This window comes from Eretmochelys imbricata, chromosome 16 (assembly GCF_965152235.1).
Source record: "Eretmochelys imbricata isolate rEreImb1 chromosome 16, rEreImb1.hap1, whole genome shotgun sequence".
NCBI lineage: Eukaryota > Metazoa > Chordata > Testudines > Cheloniidae > Eretmochelys > Eretmochelys imbricata.
Window position 1 is genome coordinate 22226668 of NC_135587.1, and position 20157 is coordinate 22246824.

General features: G+C 45.7%; 1 protein-coding gene across 1 annotated transcript in view; it reads right to left on the reverse strand.

Annotated features, from left to right (window-relative positions):
• Positions 1 to 19467, reverse strand: part of KCNT1 (potassium sodium-activated channel subfamily T member 1) — a 194008-nt gene extending 174541 nt beyond the window's left edge. Inside the window, exon 1 of the mRNA XM_077835879.1 lies at positions 19313 to 19467. Coding sequence (XP_077692005.1) covers positions 19313 to 19467 — 155 coding nt within the window. The remainder of the gene's footprint in view (positions 1 to 19312) is intronic.
• Between the last annotated feature and the right edge of the window lie 690 nt (positions 19468 to 20157).

Genomic DNA, 20157 nt, shown 5'->3' on the forward strand with positions numbered 1-20157 from the left:
CGTCTCTGTGTCTGCAGCACAAAGCACTGTTACCGTTGAATTCGCTGGTTTGGCTGGCAGAGAAGCTATGCTAGGAGCTGCCTGCTAGGCGTAATAGGTACATTCATCAGAGGTCTGCCTAGTGGGGTGGGATGTAAGGGGTTCACACCCCCATTCACAAACTGCCCTTCTTGTGTCATTCCAGGACCTATGTCCCAGCAGCTGCTGACTCTACAGGGCAACGTGTCCAGATTCCCCTCAAACAGCAGGAGAATATTCTCTTTGGACTGCCTTTCGCCGGCTGCAAGCAGCCTCTGCAGGCCCCAGCCCACTGACAGCACAGAACAGCTCACTCGGCTGTCGGCCCACCCTTGACCCTCTCCGTTCCCTGTGCAGAAAGCATCTCTTTCATGTCAGCAGGGTGAGCAGAGATATGATCTCGGGGGGCTCTCCCAAAATGGACAGACCTGGCTTTAGGACACGGCAGTTGTTAGAAGCCCAAGACACCCACCCACCCCTCTTTTAATCAAGTGGCTGTGGAAGGGTTAATTTGCAGGGCAGAAGGCCGTCTTCCACCTTAGTCTTTTTAGAAGGAAATACTAGGCTGAACCCTGAGATAGGGCATCCTTCCAAGGCTCTGCTTCCCTTTGGCTGGCCTCCCATTGCCCCTCACAGCCATGGCCTTTCAAGATGGCTTCTCAGACAGCCCGCTTGCTATGGCAGCCCTCCCCACACTCTGACACCTCCTGGTGACTGGTTTGCTCTCGGTCCCAATTTCAGCCAGTGTGTTCACTAGACAAATGGGCCCTCCAGCTTTTTCCTTCAGTCAGAAAGCAGCCATGTCAGTGGGACCAGAGATCACTCAGGCCATTCTGATCCCACACAGCAGCAGGGCTTCACCGTCACCTTTCACAGAATCATAGAAGATCAGGGTAGGAAGAGACCTCAGGAGGTCATCTAGTCTAACCCCCTGCTCAAAGCAGGGCCAACAGCAACTAAATCATCCCAGCCAAGGCTTTGTCAAGCCAGGCCTTAAAAACCTCTAAGGATGGAGATTCACACTTCCGGTCTTTGTTTCCAACCACTTCCATCCAGGAAGGGTGGGTCTTGTGGTCAGTGCACAGACCTGCGGTTCAAGGGACTCACATTCAGTCCCAAGCTCTGCCAGTCCATCCGTGTCAGCTTGGGGGAATCTCTTCTTCACCCTGGATCTCAATTTCCCCCCATATGTAAAATGAGGATGATACTGCCCTATCCCAAGAGAGGTGTTTGTGGGGCACTCTGGTATTGCAACAATGGGCCCAACATCCTGCGAGTACCTATAAAGAGATTCACACCAACGCACCAGCCCTGTCCTCTCCTCATATGCGTATTCTGATTTTCAAAGATGCTGAACAATGCCAACTCCTCTTGAAGTCATCTGAGCTGCGGATGTTCAGCACCTTGGTACACTAAGCCAGGTGAGTCTTGGACTTACTGGAGTGGCTTCCTTTTTGATCTCTCTTCTCCATCGTCACAGCAGAGGCATCTCTCACTTTCCACTTATTCCTCGCTCTCACTTCTTGGTAAGAACAGATCCTCCAGGTGCTGGGCTCTCTCAAAAAGTCATCATCGGCCCTGGCCTCTCTGATGAACAATAAGCTATTCAGGAAATTCTGCCTCCCCGCCTTTAATTTTCTGTGCGTTTTAAAGAATACGTACAAATCACCATCATTCCTGGCTTCTCCTCCCACAGCTCTTATGGTTACCTGGTTACAGTTGCTTTTCCCCTTCCTTTTGAGTGACATCCCTGTGGGGGGTCTCTCAGTGGCCAAGTGCGGAGGGGAGACAGCACCCTCCTCCTGTGTAAGTGACACACATTGGCTAAAACCATCAATGCAGGCTCCTTGGCAGTGAATGGAGCAATGAGCAGGCATGCCAGAAAGCAGTGGGGGTACACTAGCCCAAACAAGAAAGGGGTGGGGGGTAGAGGCAGAGAAGCTTGAGAAAAGCAACACACACACACACACACACACTTCATGAATGGAAAAGTCAAGTGTGAAAGCTAGACTAGCCCCTTGGGCAGCTATAGCTTAGCCTCAGCATGTCACCTAGACAGACACTGACCTTGGCAGCTTTATGGGAGTGAGATTTCCACAGGGATCACTGCTCAGTGAATAATTCCTTACAATCATTTTGGGCACAAAGAGGTTTCCTCTGTCACTGTCTTGGCAGGACATATTCTTCCACCTCCCTTTTTATTGTTCAGAATGAAAACTCCAGTCTCTACTCGCACTGAGCTTCTCCCGTAGCTGCCCCACAGCAGGCTGGAGCCCGGAGTTTCCACTGTAGCCGTCCCCCAGCAGCTAGGTGCATTGGACTTCTATAGCGGTCCCACAACACACCCGAGCACTGAAGTACAGGAATTAATTCCACGCTCTTATCCTCACTGCCTGATTCTCCTCACAGCTTCCAGTGCCAGGCAGGGCTGTATTACACAACCCTGTGTGCCGACAGGTGCAGCTGTTTGTTTGGGGGAGAGACAGAAATTGCTTCTTCCCTACCAGTTTCTCTTTGAAGATCCAGAGTTCGCCTCTTCTCCCATCACCCAGCAAGCGCTCGACAAAACACAGCGCGGACAACATGAAAACACAGAGGCCGTCTGAGCATCAGGTGCGTCAGCAGAAAGGCAGTCTGGGCTCAGACAGCTCTCTTGTATGTAGCGCACACAGAAGTCAAGCCCATCACTGGCTCTCGCATGCTGCTGGAGCCGGAGCACGGAATGCTGCGTGGAATGCTCCAGGCTCCCAGCAGCCATATGGAGTTCATTTGCATGGTACAAAGCTTCGAGTCCACATGGCCCAGATCCAAGAGTCACGCAGTGGTCAGTCAGCCTCCCACACAGATGCCTGTTCGCCTGTGTGTGCTCAGAAGGGCTGTTCTGATGAAGGCAGTGTGGCCAGCGACACTGTCCCTGCTGGTCAGAACCTATATGCAAACCACGGAGATGTATCAGAGGCCAATACCTGTGGCTACCAAAATAAGACAAAATAAAAGGGAAGGAAAGTCTCCTCTCCTGTGCTGTACTCTCCCTTGAGTCAGTTTACGGTATTAAGAAACTACCTAGAGCTGAACAGCACGGGAATTTTAAAACCACGCTGATATATTACATACTAGAATGGAAATGAAATCTAGCACCCTCTCAGGAAACATTTTCTTGTCTATCAGGTAATTAAAACAATTGTGGCTTTCCTGCCTTCTGCCCAATAAGTAAAACCTGTTTTTTGTTAAAAGGGGGGGGGTGTAAAGGCACTGATTGAAAGTGGGGTGTGCCTGATGATGATGTTCCTGCAGAGAAGTCCACCAGTGCCTTGATGCTAATACCGCTACCAGCACCCTATTAGAGGAGGTCTTCAAATATTTAAAGAGCCATAATTAGGGTTGAATATAAAAAGCTACTGAGCTGAGCACATTACTCACTTCATGGTAAGTAATGCACTCATTTGTCATGGCTACCTACTGACCAAGTGATAAGGTAATTTACTGCACTGTTGCAGCAGTTAGGATCCGCCTAGATACTTAAACAGCCCCGTCACCATTGTATCCAAGCATCTCCAAAGCACTTAGGGATTTGGCCTCCCAACACCCCTTTGTGGGAGGAATGGCTCACCGTGCCATTTACAGATGGGGATGCGAGGTACCAACCAGAGACTTGTCCAAAGAAATCTTTGGTGAAGCAAGGAATTGAAGCCCAGATCTCCAAGATCCCAGCCTAGTGCTTTAACCCCAAAGGCATCCTTCCTCCCCAGCTCACTGCTAAATCACTTCTAATGACAAAATGCACTTCCATGGCATCTTTCATCTAGGGATTTACAGGGCCATCACCACAGCAGTAAGAGTGCCTCATCTCAAAGTCCTTCATAAAGCTATTAATCAAATCTCCCAGCAGGTGAAAGGAGCACGTCAGTATTATTATCCCCATTTTTCCTAGAGAGACATTAAACCACAGTGATATTAAGCGTCTTTCCTGGTGCCCATTCCCCGCCAGGTCACAAAGCAAGTCCTCTACATAGCCCAGAATAGAAACCAGGAGTCCTGAATCCCAGTTTCTGCCTCTGCCTATTGCACATTACAGTCCCTCTTGCCCTGTTTCAAAGAGAAGGAAAAAAAATACCCTTTGCCCAGTTTCCCATAAGAAAGCACAATATTAAAAAGGTGACAGATCTGTTTTCTATGTGCCCCAAAATTCCCAGCTCGGCTAACGGACAGTCCATGCATAGTGGCAGCAGACTGGACTCTTCTCTTTAAGAATAAACAGCTCTTAAACAATTATGTAAAGCCTCCTGAAAAGTAAACAACTCTGTGTTTTAGTCTATGTTCGGAAGCCTTTCTTGGTAGGAAACCACTAAAAGAAAGTGTGCCGGGTTCCGTCACAGAGACCCGCTTGGGACTGTCACCTGATGTGCTGAAATTACCTCTGAGCCCATTTTATCTGCCAGGTTGGGACTCCAGAACCCTGCCATGTTGAGACAGTCATGCTGCAACATAGACCTAGGGTCTGGGCCATGCCCCTAAAGCTGCAGACTTTAACTAAAAACAGCTCAGCAGGTTACCTCTCTCGAGCACCTAGACACCCAACTCCCAATGGGATCCAAACCCCAAATAAATCTGTTTTACTCCATATAAAGCTTATACAGGGTAAATTCATAAATTGTTCCCCCTCTGTATCACTGATAGAAAGATGTGCACAGCTCCCCCAAGTATTAATCACTTACTCTGGGTTTATTAATAAACAAAAGTGATGTTATTAAGTATAAAAAGTAGGATTTAAGTGGTTTCAAGTAATAACGGCCAGAACAAAGTAAATCACAAAGCAAAATAAAACAAAACAAGCAAGTCTAAGCCTAATACATTAAGAAACTGATTACAGGTAATATCTCACCCTTGAAGAGGTTCCAATAAGCTTCTTTCACAGACTCGACTCCTTCCTAGTCTGGGCCCAATCCTTTCCCCTGGTACAGTCTTTGTTAGATCCAACAGACTTCTCAGGTGGTAAGCCAGGATTTTCTCTTGACTGGCCACCACCTTTGTCCTGCTCCACCCCCTTTTATAGCTAGGGTTGGCACAAGGCAGGAATTTTTTGTCTGTGCTTGTCCCCACCCCTGCCTCATCAATGGAAAAGTACAAGGATTAAAATGGATTCCAGCATCATGTGACATGATGGTCACATGTCACTGTAAGACCCCCTAGTCTCCATTCTTCCTGGGTTGGCCCACATGTACACAGGAAGGTTTGCAGATAAATAAACCATTTACAACCAATTGTCTGGGTCAATGGGAGCCATCAAGATTCTAAACCATCATTAATGGCCCACACTTTGCATAATTACAATAGGACTTCAGAGTTATACTTCACATTTCTAGCTTCAGATACAAGACTGATACATGCATACAAATAGGAGGAATATATTCAGTAGGTTATAACCTTTGTTATGATACCTTACAAGAGACCTTTTGCATAAAGCATATTCCAGTTACTTCATATTTCACACTCATAAGCATATTTCCATAAAACATATGGAGTGCAACATCACAGAAAGATCTAATGGTTAACACAGGGAACTAGAAATTGGGATTCCTGGATTCAATTTCCAGCCTTGCTGATTTTCTGGAGTCGTAGTTTGAATTCTCAGCCTCTTTGCTTTTGTGGCTCAGGCCCGGAATGTTATTTGAATATAGCTGGGGAAGGGAGGAAGGAGTTGTGGTTAATTTCTTCCATTAGCGAGATGGGGTCTGTCATAAATATAAAGGGAAGGGTAAACCCCTTTAAAATCCCTCCTGGCCAGAGGAAAACTCCTCTCACCTGTAAAGGGTTAAGAAGCTAAAGGTAACCTCGCTGGCACCTGACCAAAATGACCAATGAGGAGACAAGATACTTTCAAAAGCTGGGAGGAGGGAGAGAAACAAAGGGTCTGTGGGTCTGTCTTTATGCTGCCTTTGCCGGGGATAGACCAGGAATGGAGTCTTAGAACTTTTAGTAAGTAATCTAGCTAGGTACATGTTAGATTATGATTTCTTTAAATGGCTGAGAAAAGAATTGTGCTGAATAGAATAACTATTTCTGTCTGTGTATCTTTTTTGTAACTTAAGTTTTTGCCTAGAGGGGTTCTCTATGTTTTGAATCTAATTACCCTGTAAGGTATCTACCATCCTGATTTTACAGAGGGGATTTCTTTACTTCTGTTTACTCCTATTTCTATTAAAAGTCTTCTTGAAAGAAAACTGAATGCTTTTTCATTGTTCTCAGATCCAAGGGTTTGGGTCTGTGGTCACCTATGCAAATTGGTGAGGCTTTTTATCCAACATTTCCCAGGAAAGGGGGGGTGCAAGTGTTCGGAGGATTGTTCATTGTTCTTAAGATCCAAGGGTCGGGGTCTGTAGTCACCTAGGCAAATTGGTGAGGCTTTTTACCAAACCTTGTCCAGGAAGTGGGGTGCAAGGTTTTGGGAAGTATTTGGGGGGAAAGACGTTTCCAAACAGCTCTTCCCTAGAAACCAGTATTTGTTTGGTGGTGGTAGCGGCCAATCCAAGGACAAAGGGTGGAATATTTTGTACCTTGGGGAACTTTTTGACCTAAGCTGGTAAAGATAAGCTTAGGAGGTTTTCATGCAGGTCCAGCCTTGCTGATTTTCTGAAGTCATAGTTTGAATTCTCAGCCTCTTTGCTTTTGTGGCTCAGGCCCGGAATGTTATCTGAATATATCTGGGGAAGGGAGGAAGGAGTCGTGGTTAATTTCTTCCATTAGCGAGATGGAGCCAAATGACTGAACCTGAACTTTTCCACTCTGCATATTTTACATAGATTTTACGTGACCCTATTGGGGTGGCGCCCAAAGGTCCCAATCAGGATTGAGCTCCCATCATGTTGGGTGCTGCCCAAAATACGGCCCTCCCCCAGAGAGCCTGCAACCTAACAGTGAAACCGATGCCCAAGGACACATACCGGCGCAGCAGATGGGAACAACCTCAGGTCTCCTGACTCCCAGCCCAGTGCGTTATCCATTGGACTACACTGCTTCCTCAGTGTACTGTTAAATAATCAGCCAAACCTCCATCCCCCAACCTCCCAGGAAAGTTAATGACAGAGCGAAGCAAGTGCCTAACACAGTTGATCAGAATGACAGGCAGACAATAGAGAATAATGGTTCATTCTCAATCATTATAGTCTATTGTGTAAATATGCAAATACAGTGCAATTCAGTTTAACTGATCAATTTCTGCACCCTTATTTTCCTATGGCCACATTCCTTAATATGTTTGTCCTTCACCCTCCTGGGTCAGATTGGAAGGGACTTCTCCAATCTTCTCACTTTTGCAGCTGAGTGGAACTCAACTGGAGTGGAGATAGCTTGCAGGGATGCTAATTAGAGCCAATTAAAACTTGACTGACCTGCCCTGGCACTAAAACGTTCCTGGCAGAATTCGCTCTGTCCTTGAAAGGTCAAGATCGGGTTCTGTGTACGTGACTTGGGAAGCTCATTGTGCCACAGATCTGCATACAAGGATAATTCTGGTATAACGCTCGGGGTGGAATCTGCCCACACGGATCCATAAAACCAACTTTTCTGCCATATAATAAAGAGCACTCATTCCCCCCCCCACTGGACCCACACCAGCAAACAGCATAAGAGATCCAGCCACCAACCCCTGGTTTAAAAGGGAAGCATTGGTGGCAACATGTTTCTCAGGAGAAGACTTTGACTTTGGGATTCATTCCCAAAAAGAGCCTTCTGGACAGGCTGCAAAGACCATTTATTTCTCTAGGCCTTGCAGCAGGAAGAGGGAGAGCATTTCGGAGAGGGGTTTTGGGGGTTTGTTACAATCTGGCTGGTAGACTGGTTTGCTGGGTTTTTGTAGTGGAGCGGATTACAGGTAATATCTCACCCTGTAATGACAAGGAGCAAGTAGAAATTCAGGCCACAATTTTCAGCAGTGACTTGGGATTCCAGGTGCTTCGACTGTGAGGGACCCCAATGCAAGACACCTTAAAAAGGGGTCTGATTTTCAGATGGTGCGAGCTCCTGCCCTGAGGTCCCTTTGAGATGTCCCAAGGTGGGCAGCTAAAAATGGAAGCACCCATAATCACTAATCCTTTGAACATCTCAACCGTAAAACATCCTTTTGTTGGTTAACGATAGTGAAATAAAAATACACACAGTCCACAGCTCATGTATTTAGGCAACTCATGTATAAAAAGGTGACTAATGAAATGCACCATATATTAGCACCAACACAGACTCAGCGGCATAGCTTTGTCTATCCTAGGTGTCTTTTTCACTCTGAAATTTCCCAACAGGGGCAGTACCAGTGTAGACCACCTCTAAATCTGAATCCTTCCTCAACATCACACATTGCTTAGGGTATGAATAAGGCTCCACCATCCCTGCCTATCCTGAAGGCTGCACCTTGAAGCAAGCAAAAAGGCTTGTGTGTTCCCATGACCCTGACAGCTAGTAGTTTTAACTCTGGGTAGGGCCACACAATCCAGACAGGTCAAAGGGGGAACCAGAGGAAAAGCAGTCCACTAATCCTCCATGCTGGGGGTTGAGCAATAGGCCAACAACCGGTGTTCCCTCTAAGGTGTGCGGCTGCAGGAAATGCCCACCCCAGAAGCCACGAGTACCACTTAAGTGTTAAAATAAATCTGCTTTTTATGAGCCTACCTGCTGAAATGCAGGCTGCCCTGTGCACAGCACTGTGGCTCTAGGCCTTTTTTGAGCAGCTAGAGACCTGTGCCGTGCACTTAGCCCTCTTGCACAGGGCAAGGGGCCTTCGTTCTCAGCATGGGGTCCGGATCGTAATGAAGCCAATAGGTTTGTACAAGCTCATTTTAAAAATAAAGAGCAGATTCCCAAGGAACCTTGTGAAGGCAAATTCTGAAAAGGATTCACATTGCTGCAACTGAAAGACAAGCCGCAATTTGCCACGTTCCTCACCAACAAGCTCTTCTCCAGATCCAGTTTAACCCTAGAGAAGATTTTGATAGCTGCCAGACCCTCTGAAAATCACCCAGGTCCAGAACTGAAATGCTGCCAGGCCTTTTGTTAGAGGGGTGCTAGCATGCGCTGCTCTAATAACAGGATTAAGTTCCATGCCAATCAACTGCTAATGAATTTAAGCTCTAAACAGATGATTAAAGTAAAAAGACAGCAATTCGCATGTCAGAAGCTTCTGATAGAGCCTTGGCACAGAGATCAACCTTTATGCTGCCACTACCTGCACAAGAGGATAAAGGGGATATAAATCCTATTAGCGATACAGCAATTTCCCACCAGGCCTGGCTCTCCTCGACCTTCCTATTTACATCCATTTTTCTGACTGGTCCCATAGAATCATAGACTATCAGGGCTGGAAGGGACCTCAGGAGATCATCTAATCCAACCCCCTGCTCAAAGCAGGACCAATCCCCAATTTTTGCCCCAGATGCCTAAATGGCCCCCTCAAGGATTGAACTCACAACCCTGGGTTTAGCAGGCCAATGCTCAAACCACTGAGCTCTTTCAGCAGTGTTTACAAACACATCTCAAAATGGAGTTTCCTGGTCCCTTGCGTCATTTATTCCATGGGAACTAAGAGCACGTCTGACTTCCCACAGCACAGAAAGCATCTTGCCTGTGCCTTGCTTTTTCGAGTGGGGTAATTTGCTCCAGGAATATCTGCCAATGCAGAGTATTACTCAACACACCCAGAGAAGCTATGAAGTGCCAATTCCTGTGACTGTTGTGCTGGGAAAACCCTTCTCTCTCTGTAACCACATCTAGGTGGGGGCAAGGAGCACCATGCCAATGCCTCAGAGTTGCAGATCCAGCGTGTGCGACCTGTTCCAGTAAGCAAAGGGCACTGAAAGTCAGCAAATAATAGAGGGAAATGGGAGGGGGAAGTGCTTTCCCCGACCAGGCACGTGTGTTCAGCTTTACAGCAAGGAACAAAGCTGGGAAGAGGTGGGAGGCCGGCTTTCTAACCTACATATAAGCCCAGGAAGTTGCCGGAGAAGAATGAATGAGTCAGTCATTCCAGCGTCCTCTTGGGCTGATTTAAAGGCAGCACCGATGGGCTTCAAAGAGAATCTCAGGCAGCCCTTGAAGGCCAGGGTGGAAGACGTCACTGTCATGGAGAACTGGGAAAGCGTAAAACATTATTGTGGGCCATAGCCACACTGAGCAGGGGCAGCCTCCTACTTTGCTGTTCTTCTGCTGAAGCTGCTGCAGGACCATTCTGGAGCCCAACAATACCCAACATCTGGAACTCAGCACATTTAACGCTATGGAACCAATATGGTGAAAGTAACTCAATACAAGGGAAACCCCAGAAGTCCTTTCCCAGAGATATACATGTGTGTTAGGATGTATTCCGTTTTCAGCCTCAGCAGTTCCACCTACTGGTGAGCTCACTGCAATGTGAATATCAAATGGCTCAGGTGATCGCAAGCATGACTGAGAAAACCAACTCACAATTCCTCTTTATCTCTGCTTTACAAGCACACTTCAGCAATGACTGGCCTTGTACTTTTATGGTGTTCTCAACAGCTAATCCCCTATGTTGCAATTATTTCTGAAGCAAGAAAAGGCCAAGATTCCGTGGGTTTTTGGAGGGGGGTGAGGGAGTGAGAGAACCTGGATTTGTGCAGGAAATGGCCTAACTTCATTATCATGCACATTGTGTAAAGAGTTGTCACTTTGGATGGGCTATCACCAGCAGGAGAGTGAATTTGTGTGGGGGGGTGGAGGGTGAGAAAACCTGGATTTGTGCTGGAAATGGCCTAACCTGACGATTACTTTAGATAAGCTATTACCAGCAGGACAGTGGGGTGGGAGGAGGTATTGTTTCATATTCTCTGTGTATATATAAAGTCTGCTGCAGTTTCCACGGTATGCATCTGATGAAGTGAGCTGTAGCTCACGAAAGCTCATGCTCAAATAAATTGGTTAGTCTCTAAGGTGCCACAAGTACTCCTTTTCTTATTCCAAGAACTGAGATCCCAGCTGCCAGCCAAAGGAAGAGAAGCTGACAAATCTTCCTTTATTTTTTTAAATAAAGGTGAAAGCAGGTAATTATGCCCGGAATAGTTAGTTACTAACAAGTAACAGAGTTTAATTCGGTGCAAGTTCTACCAGATGGACTTTGCCCCACTCAGAAAATGGAAAACTTAAAGACCACTGAGTGTGCCTTCATCCCAACTATAGATACCATTCTGAGGTGTTTATTACATAATCTATGCAAGACCAGCTGCACTGTGTCCCAGAATGTGACACACCTCAGTAGGAGCAGGATGGCTTCCTAGGGAATTTCTATACCTCACTGAACAGCTCAGACACCACAGCAGAGGGACAAGGGACACTTTTAAAACTATCCTTCACTAGCATGCATGCAAGACCCTATAAAACAGCTGCTTTGTCCCACCTAACACTCAGGCCCTTGGCACAGCACTGACTCCAAGTTAGATAAATATTCAACTAAAATACAAAGTACTGGAAGCTGCGTGGTCTAATGAACTGGGTACCAGAGAGTCTATTCCAGGACCCTCACCCAGTAATTTCTTCATCAAGTCCATAATTTCTGGTTGAGCTACAGCAGATCTTTCAGAAGGATACTCATTCTTGACTTAAAGACTCAAGTGATGGCAGAATCTCAACTACAGCTAGGAGAGCAGGCAAACAGCTTCCTCGGGGTCCATAATTAGCCTTGCCTGGATGACCTAGGAAATTCCTAATGAGATATGGAGCATTTTACCTGAAGGACACTACTTTGAACCCTACCACGGTCACGAATGAACAAAAGGCATAATCATCTACTGGCTGCTTGATGATCTACGTGAAATAAATTTAGTGGGTTCCTGTCCGGTTCATGGTGGCCGAGTGGAGAAAGCCAACCACAGCCAGCATTAATAGGCACAACCATCAACAGAGACCAAAGAATGGAAGAACATACAACCAAACTGCCTTCTGGCTCCTAGAAGCAGACCTCTGAATGAGGGTAAAGCACAGTGGAAGGACACTGCTGCATCTCCTCTGCTGATACGAAGAGTTGTTTGATCAGCTAAACTCACTTCACAAAACCAAACCAAACCAAAAGAGGGGAAAAACCTACCACATGTTTTAATCTAATCCTGGGAAGCCAGGACCATTGTAGTCAATAGCACCATTCTCAGAGGTGCAGTTTCAGTCATTCTTAAAGACCTCTCTTATTGCCACTCTGGGACCTAATTCTCAAGCTGTTACTTTGGAACAGTTGACTCAGTCAGTACAGCTGCACGCCTCCCCAAAACACCCTGCTCCCCAAACTAATGTTTAGTATCTAAACCAGCCCAATTGTATCCTTCCTGACTACACATAGTTCTACCTAATGTACTCCAAATATAAACAGAAGCATCCAGTATTCCCAGAGACGTATCAGCAAAATCTTCAGGACGGACTGACATATCTTCGGTAAGAGAGGCTAAAAATATGTGAGAAGACATGAAAAAAGCCACATACGTCTTATGCAAAGATACAACTTTCCTAAACAGCTTCTCCAGCAGAAACAGCCTTGGCTTCACCACCTGTCACAAGTGTCGTCTTGCTCCTCCTCTTTCTTCTGAAATAAACCATATGCACTGGAGGTAGTATAGAGAAAAGCCAACTCTCCAGATGCTTGAGTCACCCTCTCTCTCTGGTTCTATACTTGTGCAGGTTATTTTTGTGTGAGCCTTTTCTTATGGCTGCTAAGTCCTCGTCACTACTTATCCGAGTTCCCTTACATGGTCAAGAAGGAGAAAAGAGTTTCTAACCCAGAGGAGACAGTGCACTGCCCTGGCTGGCTGACTGCCTCGCTGTACAAACATTCACAACATTTCCCGTGAGACAGGAAGGCAAAATTTAAGTTACTTATGCCCTCTGGGTGCCAAGAATCGCTGAGCAGGATGTTGCTGGGCTGGACATATTTTACAAATTAAAGCACACTTACAATTAACTGCTTGCTTTCTCTTTGGAGGAATCTCGCAGGGCAAATACCTTGGGAAGTATTGCAGTGGAATGGGGTTCTAATCCCATTACTGTTGCACAAAGAGGAACAAAAAAAATTGATAAAGACACACACGCACCCAGAGCGGCATGCAGGATAGCATTTGGGACAGACATTGTGAGAGAGGGGAATGACCAATTTCCTCACTTGCTCTTATTTTCCCCTACATTTCAAGACAATGGGGAAGAATTTGGGCAGGTGCCTGCTGTTGACCTTAATGGGGATGGCATAGCCAAAGTCCATTTAGACAGGAGTGTGTTGACACAGGATTACATGGTTTAGATAAAGGCTCAAGAAGTCAAAGTATTCCTGGTCTAACTCTGTCATGTAAATAAAGGAGATGGTGAATGCAAAGGATCATTCCCTTGCTGTTCTAACATAAATAAGAGGGCTGGGGCAGTGGGGGGGGAAGAGGTGCCCTGCCAGTGTTTGATCTCTGTACACAGATACCCAGGAGCATTTATGCCAGGGAATTTAAGAGAAACCTAAAACTCAGGAGGGGGAAGACAGGCATGTTAGGCCAGGAGGCTGCCCTCTGCTCCTAAAACATCTTCCGTCTTTCATTCCCCTGCACACAGAAGTGGTAACGAATCTACGGCCACCACGGCAGACAAATACACCACAGCGTGAGACAGGGAGAATGAAACCAAAGACCCTTGGCTCCTAAAGTAAAAGAATGCAAGGTAAGCTCTTTGAGGTAGGACCGTCCTTTGTGCAGCGCCTAAGACCAGGCAGTCCTTGCCCATGACAGGAGCTCCTACATGCTGCAAGCTGCATGGAAGCTATTTAAATATACCATAATGGAGCTCAAACTCAATATATACCCCAAACGGGAAAAAAACCTACAGGACTCAAACCCAAAAAAACACGCCACCATGGCTAAACAGCAGAGTAAAAGAGGCAGTTACAGGCAAAAAGGCATCCTTTAGAAATTGGAAATCGAACCCTAGTGAGGAAATAGAAAGGAGCATACACTCTGGCAAGTTAAGCAGAAGTATACTGAGGCAGGCCAAAAAGAAATTTAAAGAGCAACTATCAAAAGGCCAAATAAAAATGCAGTTACTTTTTGTAAGTCCATCAGAAGCAGGAAGCTGGCCAAACAGTCAGTGGGGCACTGGACAACGGAGGTGCTAAAGGAGCACTCAAGGAAGACAAGGCCATTGTGGAGAAGCTAAATGAATTAATTGCATTGGTCTTCACTGCCAAGGATGTGAGGGAGATTCTCCCACCTGAGCCATTCGTTTTAGGAGACAAATCTCAGGAACTGTCCCAGATTGAGGTGTCATTAGAGGAGGTTTTGGAACAAATCGATAAATTAAACAATAAGAAGTCACCAGGAGCAGATGGTGTTCACTCAAGAGTTCTGAAGGAACTCAAATGTGAAATTGCAGAACTACCAACTGTGGTATGTAACGTATCACTTAAATCAGCCTCTGGACCAGGTGACTGGAGGATAGCTAATGTAATATCCATTTTTTAAAAAAGGCTCCAGAGACAACCCTGGCAATTACAGGCCGGTAAGCCTGACTTTAGTATCAGGCAAATTTGTGGGAACTACAGGAAAGAACAGTATTGTCAGACACATAGATTAACACAATATATTGGGGAAGAGTCGACATGACTTTTGTACAGGGAAATCATGCCTCACAGGCCAGTTGATATACTGCTCTTTGTATTTCAGAAAGCCTTTGACAAGGTCCCACCTCAAAGGCTTTTAAGCAGAGAAAGCCATCAAGGGACGAGAGGGAAGGTCCTCTCATGGATAAGTAACTGGTTAAAAGGTAGGAAACGAAGGGTAGAAATAAATGGTTAATTTTCACAATGGAAAGTGGTAAATAGCAGGGTCTCCCAAGGAACTGTACTGGAAACTGTGCTGTTCAACATAGTCATAAATGATCTGGGAAAGGGGATAAACAGTGAAGTGGCAACGTTTGCAGTCGATACTAAATTACTCAGGATAGTTAAGTCCAAAGCTGACTGCGGAAAGGGATCTCACAGAACTGAGTGACTGGACAACAGAATGCCAGATGAAATTCAACACTGATAAGTGCAAAGTAAGGCACATTGGAAAAAATCATCCCAACTATACATACAAAATGATGGGTTCTAAATTAGCTGTTACTACTCAAGAAAGATCTTGGAGTCATTGTGGATAATTCTCAGAAAACCTCTGCTCAGTGTGCAGTGGCAGTCAAAAAAGCGAACAGAATGTTAGAAACCATTAGGAAAGGGATAAATCAGAAGATATCATAATGCCACTATATAAATCTTTGGTACAGCTACACCTTGAATACTGCATGGACTTCTGATCACCCCATCTCAAAAGATATATTAAAATTGGAAAAGGTACAGAGAAGGGCAACAGAAATGATTAGGCATATGGAACAGTTTCCATATTAGTAGAGATTAAAGAACTGGGACTGTTCAGTTTAGAAAAGAGACGACTAAGGGGGAATATGATAGAGGTCTATACAGTCTCAAATAGGGTAGAGAAAGTGCATCAGAAAGTGTTATTTACCTGTTCCCATAACACAAGAACCAGGAATCTCTCAATGAAATTTTGAGGCAGCATGTTTAAAACAAACATAAGGAAATACTTCTTCACATAACACACAGTCAACCTGTGGAACTCATGGATGTTGTGAAGGCCAAAAGTATAACTAGGTTAAAAAAAATTAGATAAGCTCATGGAGGATAGATCCATCAGTGGCTATTAGCCCAGGTGGTCAGGGATGCATCCCCATGCTCTAGATGTTCCTAAAGCTCTGACTGCCAGAAGCTGGGTGACAGGGGATGGATCACTAAATACATTTCCCTGTTCTCATCATTCCCTCTGAAGCATTTGACACTGGCCACTGTTTGAAGACAGGATACTGGGCTAGACGGACCATTTGTCTGGCTTACTATGGCCATTCTTATGTGCTACTGCAATACAAACAGCAGCAAATGATTCCATCTCTTGAGGTACAAGTCTTATCAGTGGCAAGTAATGTTAGGATTTAAGTCTTCCATAAATTGCAGCCACTAGAGGGGCATCCCAATCTCTCTCTCACACAGAACCCAGCTGCAAATTTAGGAATCTGTTTTTGCTAAAGGCAAGATAGCCAATGCAGCCATCCTGACAGGTCAGAGAGCCACAGGGAAAAACAAGAGTCACTTGCAAAAGAGAAAACCAATTGAACTGGGCCTTCAGAGGGTTAGAAGCAGAGAAAGACATTTTTTCTTCCAGAGAATGAAAAAAAAAACCCACACATTTTACTGGCTTTGTTAACATTTTAAACGATGAAGCTGCAAGAGGAAGCCGAGCTACCATGGATTTGCTGAGACACACATGGTGTGGAGAAGGAGGGGAAGTATTTCTCCTTTTCTAATACATGATGGGTATCCTACCCTCATCAGATATTACTGTTATGTGAGAGACAAAAATGGGGAGAGCGAATTAATGAGTCGTTCACATGATCCAGAGTTCAGACCCATTTACAAATTACTCGCTCAGTTGGTGGTTTGAAAATTAATGACTTCTTATTTAATATTTTTTCTTCTTCCCCCATTTAACCTTTTAGGAGTGAAAGAAAATCTCCTTGACTTGTTATGAGCAGATGTGGCTCTGAAGAAATCCATCCTCACTAATGATAAACCAGTAGGCACAACACATCCAGATTTCCTTGTCCAATTAGAATGAATTTATATGCAAGCTTAATGTGCCTAATTACCCCTGTCATCGGATGAGTATAAGGCAATTTGAATAGCAATGCCAGTAAATATTTGTATTGATGTTATCAGAATGGATCTACCAGGAAAAAGTAGAATGCATCAAGAACAAGCTTCAGTTTCAGTGAACATATTTACTACTGCACACACACAGAGTGGCCTCCTCTGTTTCATAGATGAGCGATTTTCAGCATTTATATCATAGCCCCTCTGTGTTACAACGTATACCTTGGCATAAAAATTGTTCCAAGCAAAAACCTGGCACAGGAACTCATTGGCAAAAAGGCTGCATTCCCCTTCCCCCTCCCCCTCCCGCTCCCCTGTGGATTTTAACAGCTGCTGTTCTCCTAAATTGTGGGGAGGCCCCCAAAAAGAAAGTTACTTTGGCTTTTGGGGATGTTCTGTGTTCCTCGTATATTGTAGCTCAAACAGCGCCCTTAAATAAAGTACAGCAGGCCATTAGCTCACAATATGGACCAAAGCTTTTAATTCCCCATTCAGTATTGACTGTGACACACAGTAATAGCAACTTTCTCTATAATGACTCCAAGAACAGATTTAATATGAAGGATCCCTAGACACTCTTTCCTACTTCATCTGTATGTAACAGTCTGCCAGAATAGCTTGTCTGAGCACTGACGTAGAGGAGTGTGGATTCTTATAATCTAAGCTAAGAGTCCCCAGTAGAATAAATCACACTGTGCATTTTATGAGAAGGAGCTGAAAGTTCTTCATAACCTTCGTTATGCAAATTGTCTACATAGGCATTAGCAGGATGGTTAAAATCCATGGGTTTTTAAAAGTCAAGGTATACACCATCCCCTCACTAACTGCAGTGAGCTCTGCTCCGGCCTTAAAAATAACCCCCTATCCCTACATGGGAGTTTATAGAAACAGTCTGCAATCTGTTTGTTACAGAGCATTCCAGCCCCCTCCTTCCCCTCTTTTTTTTTTTTTTAATCCCATTCAGAGGAAAGAAATGTCCTCATTCTGCCCTAAGCCAACAACAGCCAAAGAGCTGACAGCTAAGACTGAAACTCTGTTGCTAACTGATAGCACTGGACCCGATTCTGCCCTCCCTTACACCTACACGACCCCCTGGAGGTCAGTGGTGTAACTGCAGGCAAGAAGGTTACACAGGGGTAATGAAGGATAGAATTTGTCAGCTGATCTGTGATTGGAGCCCTTAGGCGCTACCCTCATACAAATAATATTTGTCCCACTGCCTCTACAGCTAGTAGGGTCTTTTTTCACAAGGACTTAGAACCTGGGTGATATTTCCATGTAACCAGATGCAATTCCTATGTGAATATCACCTGTGTTCTTCATACCACTGGAACAACTCCTGCCCTCAATTTAACCCATACAATGCCTCTGGCTCGATTTACCAGCTGGTTTCAATAGGATTTCACAGGCATAATGGAGGGCAGGATTTGGTGCACTACATCTAAACTCCCTTGGATTTCAAGCTTTTGTTTTCATGTGTGTGGACAGTGCTCAGTCCATTCTAAGTGCTACCAGAATACAAATCCCAACTATTAATCCTCACCAGATGCAATTCTGAGGCTCAGAGGAACAAAATAAGCATGATGTCTCCATCTTTCACCCTGATTCTTAGTGTTAAGTACATGAATGCCCACTGCAAACAGCAATTTTCCATTCCTCTAGCTCCTTTCACCCTGAAGTGCTTTCCTGACTGTTCTGTATGAGGGATCACTTCTCCAGCCATTGAAAGGCAGCCACCTCTGCTGTGGAACATGGCATCTGTTTATATATTTAAAAATCAAAAATATTCCTATGTCTAACATATAAACATAAGACTGCAAATCTCTGCTTTAAATAGAAAACAACTCAGCCTTAGCTATGGGGCAGCAACCAATGCCTTCACAACATTAACACTAAAGGCAGAAAGGTGGAAAGGGATGAGGGCATTTTTTACAACTGAGGACACTTTTGCAGCCCAGGGCAATGGTTGGGAACCAAGAAGCAGTTAGAGATCCCTTGCATTGCAACCCTAAGTGCGTCCTGCATGTCCCTCAGGACATGCATGTCTGAGGGCAGGTTGTTGCAGAGAAAGTGCTTATTGTTTTTGGTAGGGGGTGTTAGTTTTTCTGCCTCCTCTTGCAAACCACATGAGTCTGGCTCAGCAAATGCTCAAATTAAAAGACAACAAACCAAATAAACTAAATACACCCCCAGCAGGGGTTTGCAGCAGTCCTTACAAAGAAGAGGGGCTCACTCCAAGGAGGTCACCTGTGCTGCTGGAGAGCTCGGGGCAGTGTTTCTCCATGACCGGTCCGTGAACCGGCACCGGTCCCTCAGATCTCCCTGCCACAGTTTAGCAAGGCAGCAAGCCGGTCCCTGGTATCAAGAGGTTGAGCTAGAGAACCAGGCATGGCTCTAGGGCTAGCAGGGGTCTCTCTGAGTCCTGATGTGACTTCCCGGGTTCACTGCTCACCCATCTCCCGAGTGTCCAAAGCAGAAGGGAAACGGGGTGGGAGGGGAGCGGCACCCAGAACCGTAGGGACTGCAAGGGACATCTAGTCTGACGCCCTGCCAAGGGGCAGGATGCATTAAAGAGGCTACCTGTGAGAGCTGCCATCATCGAAGACGAAGGTCTGGTTAGTGTAGCACTCGGCGCACACAGACACCCCCCCGGCTGCCAGGGCTTGCCCATCTTGCTGCTGAGCCGTTGACTTGTAGACCCCCTGAAGGCTCCTCTCTTCCCCTGAGAAAGGCATCTGCAGAGCGGCAAGGGTGCCCGGTCAGGCGACACGGAGCCAAGCATGGGAGTGCTGTGTGGCTGGAGGCTGCCCAGGGCTACTGTTTACAAGGAGAGTCCGGCTCCAGGCGAGCCATTGCCACTGGTCACTCACACACCTTACCCCCTCGCCTGGTAGATTTCATGGTGCAGGCAGTGCCTACGGCTGCAGCTCTTACGGTCCTGGTGTCTTCCCAGCCTGGGTTTCTCCTCGCGAAGCAACAAGTAGCATAAAGTTGAGCCTCATTTAAATTAAAAAATGGACAAAAAACAACACAGGGATCAGGTTGATTTCACTGCCTTAAATGCAATAGATGATCCAAATATTTGCTCCCAAGCTTGTCTCCCCTTTCCCCTGGGGTGTTTGGGAGAGCTGTAGGCTCGGCAACGAGAGAAAGTCCATTGCAAGCAGTTGCTCTCACCAGACAAAGCTGGAAAGGAGGCAGGAGATACCAGTTTGCTCCTTTTTCCCTGAAATATTTGTGTGTGTTTTTTTAACAAAATTGATTTTTCTCCCCTCCTGTTTTCACAGCTTTTTCAGATGCATTTCTCTCCTGCACGATGGCACCATCTGCGGGCCACTGTGAGAATCACATAGGCAACAAAGCCAGCATCCCTTTGCCATCTCTGCCATGCAAAGTGCCGTGGCCTTTCCCAGCTCAGGATAGAC